General features: G+C 39.5%; 1 protein-coding gene across 2 annotated transcripts in view; it reads left to right on the top strand.

The window, feature by feature from the left end:
- LRRIQ1 (leucine rich repeats and IQ motif containing 1) overlaps window positions 1-21,307 on the top strand; it is a 264,195-nt gene that overhangs the window by 127,273 nt on the left and 115,615 nt on the right. For both annotated transcript variants that reach the window (XM_040344178.1, XM_040344179.1), the window contains exons 14-18: window positions 683-850; window positions 4,950-5,354; window positions 7,585-7,786; window positions 12,515-12,634; window positions 21,038-21,124. In XM_040344178.1, coding sequence (XP_040200112.1) covers window positions 683-850; window positions 4,950-5,354; window positions 7,585-7,786; window positions 12,515-12,634; window positions 21,038-21,124 — 982 coding nt within the window. The remainder of the gene's footprint in view (window positions 1-682; window positions 851-4,949; window positions 5,355-7,584; window positions 7,787-12,514; window positions 12,635-21,037; window positions 21,125-21,307) is intronic.

The following is a 21,307-nucleotide window of genomic DNA, read 5'->3' as shown; positions in this document are numbered from 1 at the left end:
CTGACCCTACGCTTAAATTATCTTTAAGACCCCTTTCACACTGAAGCGTTTTTATAGCGTTTTAGCGTTAAAAATGGCGCTATTAAAATGCTCATAAAACGCTCTCCATGCAGCTCAATTGACCCTTACACACTGAGTCCTGCAAGAAGCATCTTTGGACCCTTTCACACTGAGGCGTTGCACTGGCGGGGCGTTGAGAAAAGTCCTGCAAGTAGCATCTTTGGAGCAGCTTTTGGGCGCTGAAAAAAAACGTTCCAAAAACGCCCCTCTCCATTGAAATTAATTGAAAGCGCTGTAAAAACGCCTTACCCTTTCACACTGAGGCACTGCAAAAACGCCTTAAAACTTTAGGGTCTTATCGGTGCTTTACCAGCACATTGGGATTGCAGATGAGGCTTCGCTCAAATAACGCTTGAAAAATGTTTGAAAAACGCTCGAAAAATGCTTGAATAACGCTCGAAAAACCAGTGTGAAAGGGGCCTTAATCCCAAAACCTGAACTACAGTATCATCTGAACTGTTGACCAAATGCTCATCCAATGACAGTTCGTACCAGTTTCAACTCCAAATAATTTCTGCACAGGTCGCTAGATTAAAAATCATTATTTTAATATTCATGGTAAAGTAAATATAATTATAGATTTACTGTTATTAATTCTCCACTTTTTTTCATTTTATTTTAGATGCTGTTTATTAAAGGTGTTGCCTACATTGAGATTTCTTGATGATGAAGAATTACACCTTGGGGATTACACTCCTCACAAGCCCTCTTTGGGAAGTTTCATGGCTCTCTGTCAAACTCAGATCGTCAATATATGTAAATTATGGAAAAAAATAAATATTGAAGATGAGTAAGTAGAACGATTACTCTAAAAGTACAACGAGCATTTTATAAATTAAGATAGTAAGAAGCTATGTGTGTTTTTGTGTTGTGTGCACATTAAAGTGGTTGTAAGCCCCTACATATATGCAGTAAAGTGACTAGCCTCAGCACAGAAATTGAAACAAATCCTCCTACATAAGTTGTACCAGCCTATCTGCAGTTCTCTATCCTCTGCATCTGTTCAAAGTCCATAATTTACACAGAATTTCTGAGCTTCAGCGGGCAGGGAGTAGGGATCTGAGGCACAGCAGGGAGTCGAGTGTAATCTGAGACTAAGTGGAGGGAATAGACACCCCTCACACACACAGTTTGATGGAGAAACCTGCTGTGTGCTGGAGGGGAAGCCATCTCCTTGCATTGTCTGGTGTTTGGATAGACTGTCAGAAGTGACCCATGCAGATAGCAGAGGAATGAGAGAGCAGGCAGAAATTGCGCCCAATGCTTTCCAAGAGGTAAGTACACACTATAGAAGGATATTCTTTGTTCATTTTGCCTTTCAGAGGTTTACAACCACTTCAAAAACAAACTCCATTTTTTCTTTCTTTTCTTTTTCTTTTTAATGATGATGAAGAACTAAAACTCTATAAAGCCCTGTACACACGATAAGTTAACCAGAGGACAACGGTCTGAAGGACCGTTTTCATCGGTCAAAACCGATCGTGTGTGGGCCCCATAGGTTCTTTAACCATAGGTTAAAAAAAAGCTAACTTGCTTTAAAATTTAACCTATGGATTGATAACCGATAGGTCAAAACCGATCGTTAGTAGGCAAAACCATCGGTTAAAAACCCACGCATGCTCAGAATCAAGTTGACGCATGCTTGGAAGTATTGAACTTTGTTTTTTTCAGCACGTTGTTGTGTTTTACGTCACCGCGTTTTGACACGATCGGTTATTCAACCTATGGTGTGTAGGCGTGACGGACCATCAGTCAGCTTCATCGGTTAACCTAAGACAACGGTCCTTCTGGCCGTTGTCCTCTGGTTAACCTATCGTGTGTACAGGGCTTTAAATGTTATTTTATAGACCCAGCCAGTCAGATTAAGAGCAAGCTTTAAAAGTAGAAATCACTACAAGCAAAGGGTGTTTGAGGTGTACATAAATACAGACCTTGTATAAATTACCATTGTGCAACTTTTTAATTGTGGCAAAAGGTGCAGTAGCTAGCAATATTCTAGATAAAAAAAAGTGTTTTCATATATATATATATATATATATATATATATATATATATATATATATATATATATATATATATATATATATATATATAAGCTCAGTTACTTGAAATCTGATTGAACCACTTCACTTTACTACTTTTTTTGCACGGCTTTAATGTAGAAATCTGCATGTGTCTAGCATATTTGCAATTTGTGAAGAGAAATAAGCCATTTTTTAAATTATCCCAATGTCTTGGTTGCCTTTTAGTATTATTTGGCTATGTTTAATCATTTCATTTAAACCATAGATTTTTTTTTCTTTTCTCATGTGAAGTCATTATTAGTAACTCTTTCTAACTACAGCTAATATGTGCTTGTGTAAATTTTACAGTTTTTGATGGCTGTTTGTGAATGTTTTATGAAAAGAAAGTCAAAGCATGGGGAAGAGGTTACATTGTAATATCCATTTGATAGTTGAATTTCGGAAGATTGTTATATTCTTTATATTCTATTATATCCTATTTAATCATCTTCTATTGTTTTTTCTATTGTATTTTTTTCTATTGTTTTCTTTTTTTTTTTTTTTTTATTCTAATCTATTATATTTAAATTGGCATTCAAATTAATTATATTTGAAATTTAAATTTTGGAAGATGGTTATTTTCTTTCTGTTTTATGCTATTCTATGATTTTGTTTTTTATATTCAATTATTTTCTATTGTATTCTCTTACTTTCAATTCCATTATTTTTTTTGTATTTGATTCTATTATTTTATTTTCTATACTATTATCTATTCTATTCCCTTATTTTCTGTTCTATTATGTTCTGTTTCACTCTATTCTTTTCTACTCTATTCAGTTCTATTTTATGTTCTATTCTTTTATATTTTACGCTATTCTATTCAATTATTTTCTATTCCAATCCTTTATTTTATATTCTCTTTTATTCTATTCTTGTTTTAGAATTCAATTTGATTAACATTTTGGCCACATTTAGTTTTGTTATTTCAGTTTAGTTGAAATTTGTTACCATTATAATTCAGAAATTTGAATACATCCGAATTTCCTGAATAACAAAAAATGTGTCCAAATAACTTGTGAGCATTCATAGATTGTAGAGTAGAGAGGAGGTTCACTATAGTGCAAAAGGAAAGCATGTATTTAACTTTTGTCACTTTTAGATCTATGTGTAGGAACATTATTGTTGTTAATTTTTTGGGGAATTTCTAGAAGTTGCTTATTCCTACAGCTATGGATATTTTCAGTTATATGTCCATTAAAAACATGAATTTGGAAAATATTTGTAATCAGCCAAGTGAAAACAAAGAAACTGATATGGAAAAGCATTTTAGACAAGTAAAGCATGTTATGGATAAACAAATCAGGGTATGGTGGAACATAGCAACCCCAGAAAAGCACCTTACTGAAGGGATAATAGTTAAGTTCATGAACAGATAACAAATGCTGCAAAACAGAGGAGGAAAACAAATACCGTATTTATCGGCGTATAACACGCGCCGGCGTATAATACGCACCCCAAATTAAGAAGGAGGTTTCAGGAAAAAAATGTTTTTTTTTTTTTTTTAATAAACCACTTTGAAGCAAAATGATGGTATTTGAGCATCAATGCAGCCTGATCTGTGCCCATCTGCAGTCTCAATGCAGCCTGATCTGTGCCCATCTGCAGCCTCAATGCAGCCAGATCTGTGTCCATCTGCAGCTTCAGTGCAGACTGATCTGTGCCCATCTGCAACATTGCTCCTCACTGCAGCCTGATTAGTGCCCATCTGCAGCCTATACATTTACCAAAATGCCCTGCCTGTTCAGTGCCCATCTGCAGTCTCGCCTTTCATTGTCAGATCATCCCTGCTGTCTCCGAGGGAAGAGGGGGAGCGAGCGCCACTGAATTACATAGAGCCGTGATCTCCTTCCTGTGTACCCGGCGCTCCGTCACTCACAGCCACGCCTCCTGCCCCTGCTCATATGATAGACCGTACAGTGGTCCAATGCGGGGCCAGAAGGCGTGACTGTGCGTGGAATACACAGGAAGGAGATCACCGCTCTATGTAATTCAGCGGCGCTCGCTCCTCTTCCCTCAGACAGCAGGGATCGACGTATAACACACACACACGCGATTTTCCCCTGATTTTAAGGGGATAAATACTACGGTACCTATGATATTGCATTTATAACAGATTTCAATAGACAATACATGTTGGAAGCAAGTATTAAAGGATAAGTTCACCTTTGGGGGGATGCACATTTTTTCATTAAAAAAAATAGCGTTTTTATTTTTTTATATTTTGATTCGTATAAACAATTTTCGTATGAACGCGTGAACCCATGTTATCTATTCAAAATTGTGATATACTTTATGTTACATGTCATGCCGCGTACACACGGTCATTTTTTGTGATGAAATAAAACAACGTTTTAAAAAAAGGCATTTAAAATGATCGTGTATGGGCTTCACATCGTTTTTTGTCTTCTAACAAAACGACCAAAAAAAAATCGAACATGCTTCAATTTTTTTATGTCGTTTTTCAAAATGTCGTTTTTTGTGTCATAAAAAAATGATCGTGTGTGGGCTAAAACAACGTTTTAAACGACGTTTTAAACCCGCGCATGCTCAGAAGCAAGTTATGAGACAGGAGCTTGAATGGAACAGAGTGCCGTCATACGTGTTGTACGTAACCACGCTTTGCTAAAGCATTTTCAGAAAACAATGGTGTGTGGGCAACGTAGTTTTTTTTCATGATGAAAAACGTTGTTTTATTTCATAACAAAAAACGACCGTGTGTACGCGGCATGAGATGTATTTTCCGTACCCCAAATTGGCTTCAATAAATTCAGATTAAAGAAAATAATTTTGATTGACTTTCACATGTAATTATGTTTATATTTTTAGAACACATTCTTTTCTGGAAAAGCTAGAACTGTACTGTAATACTTTAAAGAAACTGCATAAAATCAGCAGTGAACACAGATATGCACATGAGTATGGTGACACCGAACCTTCTGAGAAAGATGATCCTCCAGAAATTAGTCAACCAGTTTTTGCAAGCAGACAACATATTAATCCTGTTATCAGTGGTTTAAATGAATATAACCATGATCATACAAGACAAGTCACTCTGAATCCGCCTCACCTACTGTCTGAAGACTGCCTTAAAAATGCAGAGAACAAGGATTTTGTGGAGAACACAAATGTTCAGTCTCTACCACTGGATAATTGTGTCTCGGGAAATGTAACATATACTAATAACTTGGGAAAAACCTTAAAAACATATCGCCCTGCAGAAAGCAGAGAAATGTAAGTTTTCTTGTCATTTAAATAATTCATACAATATATTGCATTTTCCTGAGAAATAAGAGATGTGAAATTAGCAATATAATAACATGTTTTGTATATTTGATAAGTAAATAGTATAAAGCTTTTACACATAAAAATGAATGCAGCTTTTATTACTAACATTTTAAGTTCATTGAAAAGCAAAAAAGTACTTTGCTACACTGCAAGTAGTTGATTTCCATTTCATCTGATTACAGTATTGAGTGCTTTATTTTGTTATTATAAACTGTACCACCTGTAGTGAAATATTCTGGAGGCAATATAATGTTTCAGTTATCCATATGGCTGTCAGTATATACTTTTATGAATAGAATAAAGTACCGGTAGGTATAATGTGAGGGTTCCAAATGTATTGTAGATTTATTGATAGATATCTTTTAGGCACTTAGCATGCCCTTTCCAGGCACAAAGAATAAATAAATAAAAAAAAAAGGAAATTCCTAAACCAGCTTTATTTATCACAGCCTTTGCAGCATAATGTTAAATGTTCACTACCTGAATTTGTTGGGTGTGTCAGTAGTAGCATTAGAACTGTCGCACTGCTTTTCTGGATTTGGCACAGGACATTCTTGGCCAACATCAATGCCAGAAAAGTGTACAAATCCAATATTGAATTGCCCCCTAGTGTGCTGTGACTTTCAGAAAAGGTCATCCAGCTGCTATGCAGCCATAGTGCAGGCCTTGGGATTCTCTATGACCTGTTGGCTTCAGCTCTGCTTGCTGAACATATTAGAGGTCAAAGGCTTCCCACACCTCCCTCTTAGTATGTCATTATGCTTCTATTTATGCTTAAAGTGTCACTAAAGGCAAAACTTTTTTTTTTAGTAAAGTGGAGAGAGATTAGAATTCTTGTCAGACTTTATTCCTGTTTGTGCCCTCAAAAGGAAAATTCACTCTCTCGAATTTGGCCTATTTGCCAGTATCATCAAAAGTGAAAGTACAAGAAAATACCCTAATTTTGGGTTAATAAAGAGCAGGAAAACAAGGGAAATGTTACAGTGGGGACCCTGGTGACACCCCAGGAATCCCTCACTTTGGAGGGATTTCCTCTCACTCCCTGTTTTGGCTATGGGACAGTAAGTGAACACAGATGGCAAAAAAAAGACAAACAACAAAAACAAAAAAAACAACTGACAAGGGTTGTAACTCTATCCAAATTAGAAAATTAAATGTTTTGCCTTTAGTGAAATTTTAAAGAATTTGTAAACACTCTTGTATCCTACATAAATTTAAAACATTATTTTTTTCAACTTAAACTGCATTTATAAGAAAAAAATATGCCGCATACTTTAATAACATGTTTTAAATGGTGGTCACATGACGACACACAAAACAGCTCTTCCTGCTTGGAGTTACAGCTCACTGTGCCAATGTACAATGTCTGTCTGTATCTCTCATACTCAGTTTGGCGACTCAGTGGCCTTGGTGCATTGACACAGTGTCCTGTAACACTAAGCAGGGTGCATAACCATGTAAACTAACCTTACCCGCCTAGATCTGCTTCCATGCTTGCCGTGGTCAGCTGAATTGGAATAGGAGGGGAACTATCTCTTAAACAATGTAAAAAAATAAAAAAGGTTGGCTTTACCAGCATATACATAAAAACACTAACACAAAGTCTCAATATTAGTTTAAGGGTAATATACACTTTAAGGGCCAGAGACCATCAAGCCTCGTACACACGACCGAGAAACTCGATGGGCGAAACACATCGTTTTGCTTGTCGAGTTCCTTGTTGGGCTGTCGAGGATCTCGGCGAGCCAAATTTCCCCATTCCCGTCGAGGAAAAGAAGACATGCTCTCTTTTTGGCTCGTCGAAAAGTGTACACACGACCGGTTTCCTCGGCAAAAAAAAAAAAAACAGCAAGTTTCTTGCTGTTTTTTGCAGAGAAACTCGGTCGTGTGTACGAGGCCTGACTGTACAAAACAGTATAACTGTGTGGCGGCGTTGGACGTAGGAAGTGGTGACAGAGAAGTGGATCTCAGAAGTACAATGCTAGATCTGCTGGGTGAGTATCTGAGTTGAAGACAATCCAGCATCAGGTAACCAGAAAAAAATAATAGGTGGTGAGAATGAAGTTTCTCTTTAAGAACAACTCAACTGTGTCCATAAAAAACACTATTTTGTTCAGGTACTATGTAGGTTTTGATACTCTTCTGTTGTTGAAATTTTTTGTTTTTGTGTATCCAGTAAAGCAGCCATTCTTATTCAGTCCTTATGGAGAGGATATGTGGTAAGAAGAGATATTTTTCACTACACCAAGCTTCATGAGGCTGCCTCCATAATACAGTCAGCGTGGCGACAGTACTACAGATCAAAAACCTGCAAAAAGAAGCACTGTGCTAAGATAAAGGGATCAGATATCAAACATCAGGCTGCCACTATTATACAGGTAAGTTAATGCCAGATACTGCTTTTGGTTGTTGAATTCTGGTTAGCAGAAAAAGTGCATGTAACACTTAGCAATCATTCTCCTAAGATCTCTCCAATTCTGGTCTGTACAACAAAGAACACTGCTAGGTAATTTAGAGTATTGTAAGATGGTTACTAGAGCTGGATTTATATCTTCTGCTGCTTTGGCTTGCTGCCTTGTACTACTGCTCTTTTACTCTAATCAACTGAACAGATTTAACACTGCGACTAGATATGGGGAACTTACAAGATTTGCCTTTGAGGCATCGGCAGGAAGAACCGCTGTGGGAGACATGGTTTTGGAATAGCTAGAACTGAGCCCTAAAAGAATGAAGCAGACTCGGCTCACTGTATGGTTCTATTTTTTTTCTTTTTCTTTTTAGGCCCAGAGGAAAGTACTGTAAGCGTGTTTTTTCCCAAACTGAATGCACAGGCTGCAACAGTGAAGACCTGGCAATATCTATGAAAGAAAGGGGCTTTCTGGAACCTTATATTGTGCAAAAGAATGTATAGCTGACTGTTTGATGCATGCTTTGTAGGTAACTGGTGCTGGTTCATGCAGCAGCCTATGTGACCTGTGCAGAAGTCAAAACAGTTTGATTTTGTGCCGCTACCCAGCACAATGACAGAAATCTTAAACCCCTTGATAAATACTTCCACTCTGGTTCCTTCTTCCTCTTCTGCATTTAGAGCTACCAGGGAGCTGCAGACACTTAGGCATGTCACTACATTAAAACTAGTGCAGAACAATAAAGCCCCAGCATTGCTATTAGGACATCAAACCCTAACTTCTAACTAGTATTCAGCACATTTAATACTACCATATTTACCAATTATTTCTGTGTGGAAACTTGGACCAACAAGACTTTCCAATGAAGTCCTACAAAACCTTTATTGACACAGGCCTAATGCACACTATTATTCTTTAATACAATATTTCATTCAATCATTTGAGACTGACTGTTCCTATTGCTTCTAAAAATATGAAATTACTTTGGGAAGAACTTACATAAAGGTACATCTGTTTGGAGAGCAAATGTTCATTCTGTTTAGTAAACTCTGTAGTGTATGTACATTTCATCATTAGTTAAAAAAGTGTACATGGTATATACTGGAGAGCAGGAAGTTTTTTTTTTTTTTTTTACATTTTCTGGGCCCGTAGTCTGTATTTTGGTTTTATTTTTTCCATCAGCTGTCTATTTTTCATTTATAGAGTTGAAAGTCTGTTGATTACCTAGTAAGAGAGAGGATCTATATATTCCATACAGGAAGGTTTATTTGGATTTCGAAGACATTCCAACATAACTCATTCAGTATGGTATAAATGTAGTTTTCCCAGCATTCAACGATTCAGCATTCTCTCTTGCAGCAGTTACCTGGGGGACCTAAAAACGAACTACAAAAATAGATAAATATACAGTTGAAACTGCTTACCTTCCAAAGCATTCCAATTCTACTCAGAAATATTGTATTATACACAAACCGTCCACACTCCATAGCAAGAAAGTTATCTCTATTTGATTTTGCAGCTTCCTGAGTCATCAAATTGGCAATATTTGGCCAATCTTCTTTGCAAAAACACTCCAAATATGTCGAATTGTGAGGGCATCCTCTGTGCACAGCCCTCTACAGATTACCCCACAGATTTTCAATCGGATTCAGGTCTGCGCTCTGGCTGGGCCATTCCAAGTCTTTCATTTTCTTGTAGTGAAGCCATTCTTTTGTTGATTTGGATGTATGCTTTGGGTCGTTGTCATGCTGAAAGATAAAGTTCTTCATATTCAGCTTTCTAGCAGAAGGCTAAAGGGTTTGTGCCAATATTGACTGGTATTTGGAACAGTTCATAATTTCCTTTACCTTGACTAAGGCCCCTGTTCCAGCTGAAGAAAAACAACCCGAAGCATGATGCTGCCACCACCATGTTTCAAGGTGGGTATGGTGATCTTTTGGTGATGTGCAGTGTTGTTTTTGTGCCAAACATATCTTTTGGAATTATGGCCAAAAAAGTTCAACCTTGGTTTCATCAGACCAAAACACATTTTCCCACATGCTTTTGGGAGACTTTAGATGTGTTTTTGCAAAATTTAGCCGGGTTTGGATGTTGTTCATTAAAAGAAAAGGCTTCCATCTTGCCACTCTGCCCCATAGCCCAGACATGAAGAATACAGAGATTGTTGTCACATGTACCACACAGCCAGTACTTCCCGGATATTCCTACAGCTCTTTTAATGTTGCTGTAAGCCCCTTGGCAGCCTCCCTGTCCAGTTTTCTTCTCATCTTTTCATAAATTTTGGAGGGACGTCAAGTTCTTGGTAATGTCACTGTTGTGCCATACTTTCTCCACTTGATGTCTTAACTGTGTTCCATGGTATATCTAATGCCTTGGAAATTATTTTGTACCCTTCTCCTGGCTGATACCTTTAAACAATGAGATCCCTCTGATGCTTTAGAAGCTCTCTGCGGACCATGGCTTTTGCTGTAGGATGCGACTAAGGAAATGTCCGGAAAGACCTACTAGAACAGCTGAACTTTATTTGGGGTTAATCAGAGGCACTTTATATGATGGCAGGTGTGTACTGACCCATATTTAACATGCGTTTGAATGTTCTAAGAGGGTGTGCACACTTATACCACATTATTTTTTTTGTTTTTTACATCACAGAAACCTGACTTTTTTTTACAGGGGTGTGTAGACCTTTTTATATCCACTGTATATGTATTCCTACATTTGAGACTTTTGCTTTATTTCAATAAATCATAAAAGACCACCATAAGTTAAAAATGATGTCCCAAGACAATTTGTCTCCTCAGAGGAGACATAGATCCTGCACCCTGTCCGATGCTGCATTGTCCCCTGTTGCTTCTAAGACTGAAAACTGAGCAATCAAAGACCACTGATCATTCGGCTTTCAGTCTTCAGTGAGCAGAGAGCTGCTGACTGCCTCGCTGAGAGGCTGAGTCAGCTGCGGGTCCAGGCATCTAGGTGGGTCCTGACTGTAACGTTTGGATCTTTCCAGAGCCTGGACCAGCTGAATGACAGCTAAAACCCGCTGATGCATGAAAACTGGTCACGTGAGTTTAGAACGAACTGCAAGCCTGTGATCTATTTAGAGAAGTAGAGCCAAAAAAGCTTTGGCCATACTTCTCCTTTTTAATAGCAGGAGAAAAAATAAATATAAATTGTTTAACCCCATATATCTAAAAGAGTGAATTGCATGTTCATACATTGCAAACTGTGAAAGATTTGCTGCAGCCTAAATTAAATATGTTATATCATACTAAAGGGTGAAACCATATACCAGTAAATCATTTAAAAATATATATTTTATATATGTGTGTGTGTATATATATAATATATATATATATATATATATATATATATATATAGTAAGCAAACCCTCAACAGTACAAGAGGGATTATAGACATATAGACATATATAAATACCGTATTTATCGCGGTATAACGCGCTCTGGCGTATACCGCGCACCCCCAATTTGGCCCCCAATCCTGTGGGAAAAAAAGATTTTTAGTTTTTTTGTACTTACAGTTTTGATGTCTTGCGCGGCGTCCATCTGCGGCCTCGTCGGGTCCGGCGTCCTTCTGCGGCTTCGGGTGTCCTCTTCGGCGGGTCCGGCGTCTGTCTTCGGCGGGTCGGGTGTCCATCTTCGGCGGGTCGGGTATCCATCTTCGGTGGGTCCGGTGTCCATCTTCGGCGGGTCCGGCGTCCATCTTCGGCGGGTCCGGCGTCCATCTTCGGCGGCGTCCTCTCGCTCGTTTCCCGCCACGACTTTGAATACTGCGCCCGCATATAGCGAGCGCAGTACACTCGTGAATCTTCGGGCAGGCTCGGGCGCCTCTCGCACTGACGTCCTGTACGCTCAGGACTTCAGGACGTCAGTACGAGAGGCGCCGAGACTGGCCGAAGATTCACGAGTGTACTGCGCTCGCTATATGCGGGCGCAGTATTCAAACTCATGGCGGGAAAGCGGGTATCGGCGTATATCGCGCACCCACGATTTTGCCCTGATTTTCAGGGCAAAATAGTGCGCGGTATACGCCGATAAATACGGTACATACACTTTCAAGTATGCAAGTTATATGCAACATAATTATTTATATTTCTTATTATATTCCTTTCAGGATGAAAACAAATGGCCCATTTAAGCCCAGTCTGGCACGTTTCCTTCTTCACAGTATTTCTTTTTTAAATTATAAGGATGCATGCAACAAAGCTTAGGCTAAGAATAGCTTTACTCTGCCTATAGCTCCCTTTCTATAAATAACCAGACATTTAAAGCCTGCATTTTCTATACAAGAGGTTGTTTGAGTCTCACTAATTTGAAAGTTAAAGGTTGCAAGTACACGCTTTGCTTTCTCTTTGTATCTTCTTTTCCCCGAGGCCCTTAAACACCCTAAAGGAATTGTCAAATTATTAATTAGTTGACCCAGGCTGCATGCAACAAGGGGAGTTAAAGAATTCCTTTCTGCTTACTTGAATAGGCCCTCCTGGGTATTCCAGGCTTCAGACACATGCAGGCATTTAATTTGTCATGTAGTTTTAGATGTCACATAAAGTTCAAAAACAGATCATTGAGCTATTAAACGGAGCTCAGAGATGTTTTATCATCTTAATGGGATAACAGAGTGAATCTGTATTTTCGGTTTATCTATGCTTCTCGTGTGACATCCTTTGCATTTTTTGTGCAGGCAGCTTGGAAAGGATTCTTCCTTAGAAAGAAATTGGCTGCTGCTTTTGCTGCTATTGAAAGAGATGAGGTAGATGATGACTTTGAAGAAGTGAATTTGGACCATTTCATGTTCGATGAAGTAAGCAGAACACAGTGTAACAAAAATCTTCTATTATTCTTCTTTTTTTTTTATGTTTGATTGTAAAATGTAGTGCAATTTGTGATTATATATACTAGCGACATGGTTACACTTGAAGATGTGCAGTACCACTGCACACCCCAAATATATAGAGTGCTGAAGTTGTGATTTGTTAAGCATTGGCAAGACTTTTTTTTACTGACAAAACATGGAAAATGTACTGATTGAGCTAATTTTTTTACAGATATCCTGAAATATGAACATCAATATAAGCAGTATAAACAATATGTAAACATTAACAATACTCCGTTAATACTCAAGTAATCTGCTGGCTTTACAGTGAAAAACTCAAACCAGGGTGACAGAATGTGAGCATGACTAGGATTATGAAAGACCTGGGGCACCCTGGGAAAAACCATACAATAAGTTTTGTGGCGCACATAGCATGCCGTGGCGGTCAGTACCCATGGCCAGATTTTGGCTAACAGTGGGAGGGGTTTAAAGGGGATGATTAAACAGTTGCTATATATACTGCACACCTATAACAGTCCTTGTACCTACAAAAAAAGGACAAAGAATCTTTTTTTAAATAAAATTAAACATTTCAAATGCTTTAATGCACACAAAAAGGATACTGTTTTGTCTGAATGGGCCTACCCTAAAGAAGAACTTCATTAAAACCAGCAACTGTTGGGACAATGAACACCTTAGTCAGGAGTATGTACAACATAATGTATAGAGTGCAGGGGTCCTGCAAAACATGACATGCAATGCATAACATACAAAACAAAATTTAGATTGCAGCAGTCAGGTTGAATCCTGCGTTCACATGAGAGTCCCCCATTATATCAAAGCCCCCAGCATTCCCCTAGACGTCAGGTTGTCAAGAGTCCCTTCTTGCATCAGAATCCCCAGTGTTCGCCCTTACACTAGAGTGGCCCCTTTACATCGGAGTCTATAGGGTTCCCCCTTACATCAGAGTCTGCACGATTCTCCTTTACAGTGCAAGACAGCACACTGCCTGTTCTCTCTGCTCTGCCTGGAGACTGTCTCCAGCCCAGTTTCCCTCCCCCAGTACCATACCCTCACTCACAGTCACATCATCAGTGTCCCAGACTCTGCTCCATCCCCAAATGGCAGGTCCCCTCTGGCTGAGGCTCTGACTCACAGGTCCGCTCTCAGTAGGGATGCACCAATACCATTTTTTTTTAACACTGAGTACGAGTGCCGATACTTTTTTCAAGTATTAGCCAATACCAATTACCAATACATATCACCTAGGAAGAGTAGGTAGTGGGATGGTTTGGGAGGTGGGGAGAGAGTTGTAAGGCAGTTGGGTGAGGCTGGGGTGAGAGCAGGGTGGAGTATAGGGGTAAGTGAGGGCAGGGTAGTTGAGGGTGGGGTAAAATAGGGATTGTGGGGTGGGAGAGTTGGGATATAAAAAGGCTGTGATCGCTGGGGGGAGTGAGGATGGGAGGGTCATTAGCAGTCATGGGGGCAGAGGTGACAGCTAGTGGAGGGGAAGCGGAGGCAATAGGCAGAAGTGACTGCAGAGATGGCACAGGAGACGGTCACAGACTGCAGAGATGGCACAGGAGATGGTCACAGACTGCAGAGATGGCACAGGAGATGGTCACGGACTGCAGAGATGTCACAAGGGGTGTGGTGAAGTTGCAGTCAGTGTTACAGTACACCTGTGTAATCTCTGCCCCCTTCCCAATCCTCAGTGTGCAGCCATTGCTGGAGCTCCGATGACTTACATTTGCAGTGTCCCATCCAAATTGCAAAGTCTCCTCCAGACACCAGGCCCTTCCGTTGTCAGTGTGAAGTAGGTGCAGGCGGAGAAGCTCAGGGGGAGGAAGTAGCATCTTCCTCCTCTGAATGCCGGGGCCTCCATGCACCTGATCAGTTGCTGGGATGTTAGACGAGCTGCAGCAACCAATCATTTTTACAGGTGGGACTTGGACGAGATGGGAGTTTTGCCACTGGTGCAGGCTTTTCCTGGGGTGTCACCCAGTGCAGTACGCACCCCCCTAGCAATGCCACTGGGAGAAAAAGGTGAGGATGGCACCCGCCAGAAGAGACAGCCGGAGGAGGAGGCGTTCTGCTTCCAAGCTGATGTCACTTCTGGTATTGGCTTTGGGTATCGGAGCATTTTCCAGAGTACCGATACTCGCAAAAATGCTTAATGTTGGTACTGATACTGGTATAGGTGAAACCCTAGTTCTCAGCAGGCTGAATGTTGGCTGTGATAGGCAGCACTTGAAGGCGGAGCAGCTTGAGGTGGAAATGAATGCCTAGCAACCAGTAATTTTGAAGGGTGGACAGGATTTGGGAGAGGGTAAACAGCAAATCTGCTGCCATAGAGTCTACAGGGGTAAAGCCAACCTCTGTATTTTTATGGATAGTTTTGTCCCCTTTATTGACTTATGGACAGTAAAAATCAGAGTGTTTTTTACAAACTGTCCATAAAATCTGGATGTTGGCTGGACCGGCAGCTGGCTCAGCCTCTTCCGCTGGGGGGGGGGGGGGGCTGAGCCAGCCGCCCCCACCCCCTGCACAGCCAGTTGTTCCAGGGGGCACTAGATGGACAGAGTAGAGAGCTAGTGACTGACAGACCCTGCTTTCTGCTCAAAGTGAAAGGGAGAACTGAGCGATTAGCAGTGTTTGATGGCTTGGTTCTCAAAGTATAGCGGCAATGGGGGGAAAATGCAGCATTGTGATCGATTCTGCATCCACCTAGGTGAGTATAAATGCTTTTTTTTTGTGAATGTCACATACTAAAGATTTCTATATTGGTGTTTTTGTTTTTTAACTACCATTAGACCAAAAATGTAGGCTGTCTAGAACTGCTAATTCCCTAGTCTACCTATCCTTTGCAGCTCTAATGAGGGAGTTTTATACCCTTTGTTTATTTTTTCTATTTTAGCCTATATATTTAAAAAAGTTTTGAAGTGAGTAAAACACCAAGACCTTTAAAATGGGCAGAAAGTATGTCAGGGAAATATTAGAGCTGCTGACTTTTAATTTTAAGACTCTTACCTGTCCAGGGATCCCACAATGTCGCCACCCCAGCCGATTTTCCGATCGACTCTTGGGTGCTGCCGCCGCTATTCGTGCTGAAGGCAGTGAAGCCCTTTGGCCTGTGCAGGCACCTTCTAACTGGCCCGGCGGCAGAAGAAGGAGGAGGGGGACCAAAATTCCAAGGAATCTCACAATGCCCGGGGGGGGGGGGGGGTAAGCAAACAAGCAGAGCTTACCCTTTTGGGTGGAGTTCCGCTTTTAGATAAAAGTCACGTAAAAAAAAAAAAAATCATACAGTCAAAAAAGACTTCAAATAAATAAATGAATGCGAAAAAAAGTTTATATATATATATATTTTTTTTTCTAGTCATACTAAATAGTGTACCTTTATCATAAAGAATATAGGCAATTCAATTTCCTACTTTGATCTGATTTTGATTGAATTTTATATGAAAGCCAGAGTAGGGTATCTTTATTTTTACAAAATAGGAAAACCCTTTAAGGTAATAAAAAAATAATTGATACACAACTCATTATGCAAGTCATGAAGCTATTAATTATGGTATCTCAGATATTATTTAAAACTCACTAGTGTAATTTAGCACAAAAATGTTACTACAGATTTGGGCAGCTAGTAGTTTAATTATTGCATGTCATTTTGACACGTGTGGAGGGTTCACAGATTAATATATCTTAGTCTTTCCTCACATCCTCAGCATCTGTTAAATATATATTTTAGAGAGAATACTTTTGTACCCTCCCCCACACTCTGTCACAGCATAAGAAATATTATATAATAGAGGCCACAGTGGAATTTTGAAACCCCTAAAAGCACAAGAACACAACTGTCTATTGTGTATTGCTTGCAGAATGAGTAATGTCACACTAGTGACTTTACTCCTGAACAAATACACATTTTAGAGACAACTATGTATTTGTGCAATAATAACACTTAGTTTGGTATATACTGTACATAACGATATATTTCTTGTTAGACATATCCAATACTCTTGTGACCCACAAACTGTTTTATGTATGTGCAGGTACATTTTGACAATCCTACATCTTTGCATGCATGGTTCTATTTGTATGTGTGTAAGGGGGATTTTACTTTTGTGCTATGTGGGATTTTTGAAGCACATAGAAATATCCATTTTTTTGAGCATCCACCTTTACTCTCTAAAAAAGTGTGTGCTCATTTAAATTAAATAATTTTAATAACATAATACCTGGTGATCCTACCATGAAAGTCCTTGCCCCTACACAATCACCCTGCCCCATCGGGTTCAGAAGTAAATTACAAATGGCCATTTGATCCCACGTTATGAAGATACGGTTCACTGTTGTCGTCATTGAGAAACCTGCCCTGAGAAATACCATGCTGCAACCACTGGAATGCATGTATACAGGGAGTGGTCACAAAAAGGCTGAAGTTGATTAGCAATACTGAATGTGACAAAAGAAGAAAAAAGTTCAGGACCTTATTTTTTTCAGCAGTTATTTATTATACACAATACTTGAATAAACTATATTTAAATCAGTTAGTGTTTACAACTGCTTTAATCTGTCTACCAATGTACATTTATAAGTGTTTGGCCTTGTACACACAACTGTTTTCCTCAACAAAATCCATCAAGAAACTTGGTGGCAGAGCTTTTTTGCAGTGGAAAACGGTTGTGTGTATGTTTTTCGTTGAGAAAACTGTCGTGGATCTCGACGAGAAAAAAAGAATAAATTCTTTTTTTTCTCATCGGGAGTCTCAATTTCCTCGTCGTGTTTCTCGTTGGGCTGGTTCTTGTGTATGCTTAGAAACCCGCACATACTCAGAATAAAGTATGGGACGGGAGCGCACCTTCGGTAAAAGTAGCGTTCGTAATGGAGATAACACATTTGTCACGCTGTAACAGACTGAAAAGCACGAATCGTCTCTTACCAAACTTTTACTTAACATGCAGTAACATGAGATTAGCAAAAGCAGCCCCAAGGGTGGTGCCAGTGGAACCGAACTTCCCCTTTATAGTGCCGTCGTACGTGTTGTACGTCACCGCGTTTGAGAACAAAGAGATTTTGTCTTGACAGTGTGTATGCAAAGAAAGCTTGACAAGATTCTCGACAAGCCTGACAAGGAACTCGTCGAGGAAAACGATGTTTCTTTTACGACGAGATTCTCGGTCGTGTGTACGAGGCCTCATAGTAGACAAGTGGCTAAATCAAGCTCACAGCTGTGGGCTTTATACTGACTTTAAAAAAATAAAATAAAATAAATAACAAACATGCTATACTTGACAAAGAAAAAAATAAATAATAAGCTATTGCTCTGACTGTTTTTTTATATGTTATACTTACCTCCTCTGTGCAGCAGTTTTGCACAGAGCAGCCCGGATCCTCCTCTTCTCAGGTCCCTCTTTGCTGCTCTTGGCCCTTTCCCTCCTATTGAGTACCCTCACAGTCAGCAGCTTCCTATGGGGGCACTGGAGCGAGTTACAGCTCTATGTATCCATTCAGACACAGAGCCCCTACCTGGCCCTTCTGCCATTCCCTGATGAAGTCACGTGATCGTGACGCCACGCATAGGAAGAAGTAGGCACCGGAAGTGACATTGGGTACGAGCTCAACGGCCGTGGTGTGTGTTTTTCATATACACTCCGCTTACATATGCACTGGAACCCTCATGACCTCTTCCCTGACTTATTGTTGATTTCCAGCATCACAAAGAAGAGATACCAGAGGCCTGCACTATAGAAACATGGACACCTTGTACATTACCTTTTCGCTATTACTTCACGCTGTTACCTTACAGCAGTAAGGTAAGGGTCCACCTTATACAGAGGTGTATTTACACTGAAGACCTGCATCACTAAAGTCCCCTTATTTCTTCACTGAACACTTTTGGAAGTTGCTCTCCATGCCGTTTTATCGCTCGTGAACATTGTGGGATCAAGTTTATATACCCTGTGATTTACTATTGGAAGCACTGCATATATGTTATAAGTTGATCACTCTAAGGACGTTGCACAAGAGCACTTTTACCAACCGTACCCATGTTTATGTGGTCTCATGCACCAGCACTTTTTATATGCACTTTCTATCTAATTGATGCATTTTTTGCATTCGCATTTTCTGCGATGTTTTTATAGAGTATTGTTTTGATTGTCATTTACATTGGATTCATTTATGTACACTTTACACTGTTTGATATACAGTCACTGTAAGGATTCATTGTCTGGAATTATTCCATTATATATATGTTGCACCATATATTTAATCGCATAGAGCACGACACCACTATTTTATTTTTGTGCTTCCTTGGTTAGCTGCTTCTCTTTGTGATCTGTGCAGGAATAGTTGCATTGGAAGGAAAGGGAGACATTTGGGCCCAGATTCTCAAAGGGCTTACGACGGCGCAGCGCCATGTACGCCGTCGTTTGTCCTAATCTGGGCCGTCGTATCTATGCGACTGATTCTTAGAATCAGTTACGCATAGATATCCATTCGATCCGACAGGCGTAAGTCTCTTACACCATCGGATCGTAACTGCAATTTTTTTTTCCCGCTAGGTGGCGCTTCCGTCGTTTTCTGCGTCGAGTATGCAAATTAGCTAGATACGCGCGGCCGACGCAGTAAAGTTGCGACGTTTACGTTAGGCTTTTCCCGGCGTATAGTTGCCTCTGCTATATGAGGCGCAGCCAATGTTAAGTATGGCCGTTGTTCCCGCGTCGAAAATTTATAAAATTAAGTCGTTTGCGTAAGTCGTCCGTGAATGGTGCTGGACGTAATTTACGTCCACGTCAAAACCAATGACGTCCTTGCGACGTCATTTAGCGCAATGCACGCCGGGAAATTTTAAGGACGGCGCATGCGTAGTTCGTTCGGCGCGGGGACGCGCTTCATTTAAATGAAACACGCCCCCTACCTGCCGAATTTGAATTCCACTGGGTGTTTTACGCTACGCTGCTGAAACTTTACAGGCAAGTGCTTTGTGAATAAAACACTTGCCTGAAAAACTTGCGGCGGCGTAACGTAAATGAGATACGTTACGCCCACCCATTTTGGCGCCATTCTACGAGAATCTGCCCCTTGGAGCCTAATTGACCCCAAAGTCTCCATAAAGAGGACCTGTCACCTACCTGTGCTATCACATAGCACTTGTTGGCAATAAAGTAAAAAAAAAGAAAAAGAAAAAAGGATTGTATAAAATAAATAGTTTTCAAAGATTTAAGATTCCACAGGCATAAGCAATTTTAAGACTTGACATGTTTGGAGTCAATTTACTCAAAATAACAATTTTTTTTACATTTTAAGAAAAAAATTTGTATAATATTGTGCTTGTTTGCACTAAAATAAATTTTTGTGTATTTTTTGCTGAAAAGATGTGTTTGATAAATACTTGCACAAATATTGTGCAACATAAAAAAAATGCAACTACCACCAGTTTATTCTCCAGGATCTCTGCTTTCAGAAAATATGTTATTTTGGGTGTTTTACAGTAATTTATAGCAAAAAAATCATCTGTTTTTAAATATGTGTGCAAAAATGTTTACAACATCCCCGAGAGTGGTTAAAGATATGAAATCTGCAGAATTAGGTAGGTAGACCTATCATGAAAAAAAAAAAAAAAATGCCAAGAGATACATGCAGGCTGTCATGCTATCCCTAATTTCTTTGTATGACTGACCTGAAACAAGTATGCAGATTTAGCTTTATTAACTTTCTTAATCGGAAAAAAAGGTGATTTCACACATGTATAGAGCTGCGTAAGAAAAACGCAGCTCTTTGCAAGGACACATATAAAATGCGGGCCCTATTTGTACTTTCTCACAACTGTCAGATGTCAAGCCGAGCAGTGCGATAAAAATGCAATAGAACTGCATTTTTCCACACTGTTCCGCACATCTTTGTGTACCTCTGCATTTTTTGCACGGTTGCAAAGCTCAGCTGAGCATCCATAGAAGTGAATGTAAAGTCACTTGGTGACATTTCATTAAAGTTTGGGGAAGAAAATGAAATATCCCACCACCTCTTTGTGTACTTGGATTAGAGGAACAGCCATGGAGCTAGTGGTTTCCAAAGACTAGCAAAGGTATTCTTTATATTTTTCTTAGATTTACCTAAAGGACCAGATTTTTCCCCAAAAATAAAGAAACGTCAAAAACCCAACAGACAGCCGTTGTTGTGACATATTATCAACTTTAATGTCAAAATAAATTTTCTCAAATGTTATAGTAACAATCAAGTCATATTGGTGTAGTATAACAAAGTCCCTAAGCTAAATTAATTTTCTTTGATAATTTTCCGCTTGGCTATATGTTTAGCATAACATAGATATTTCTGCTGAAATATTATCTATTCTCTCCATTTACATTGTTTCTTTGCCTTTAGAATGTTTTGGAAAAAGACTGGTCATTAGATCCCACTGCTTCCCATTATGAAACTATACATCTCTCCAGTAAAGCAGAACAGGCAAAGGTAACTTGTCATGTTGTAAATGTGATGTTTCAGTGTTTTATCATCCACTAAAGCTTTCTTTACCAGAATGATTAATGTAGTGATTTACTGGCTGATTTTAAGATGTCACTGACTTATTTCGCATCCCCAGATGATTTGTCTTACTTTTTTATTTAGCTGTCTTTGTTTTGGATATATTTCAAT

Source organism: Rana temporaria, chromosome 3, assembly GCF_905171775.1.
Source record: "Rana temporaria chromosome 3, aRanTem1.1, whole genome shotgun sequence".
In the NCBI taxonomy this organism is placed as follows: domain Eukaryota; kingdom Metazoa; phylum Chordata; class Amphibia; order Anura; family Ranidae; genus Rana; species Rana temporaria.
The sequence above is the reverse complement of the archived record's forward strand: the minus strand, read 5'-3'. Positions and strand labels throughout refer to the sequence as shown.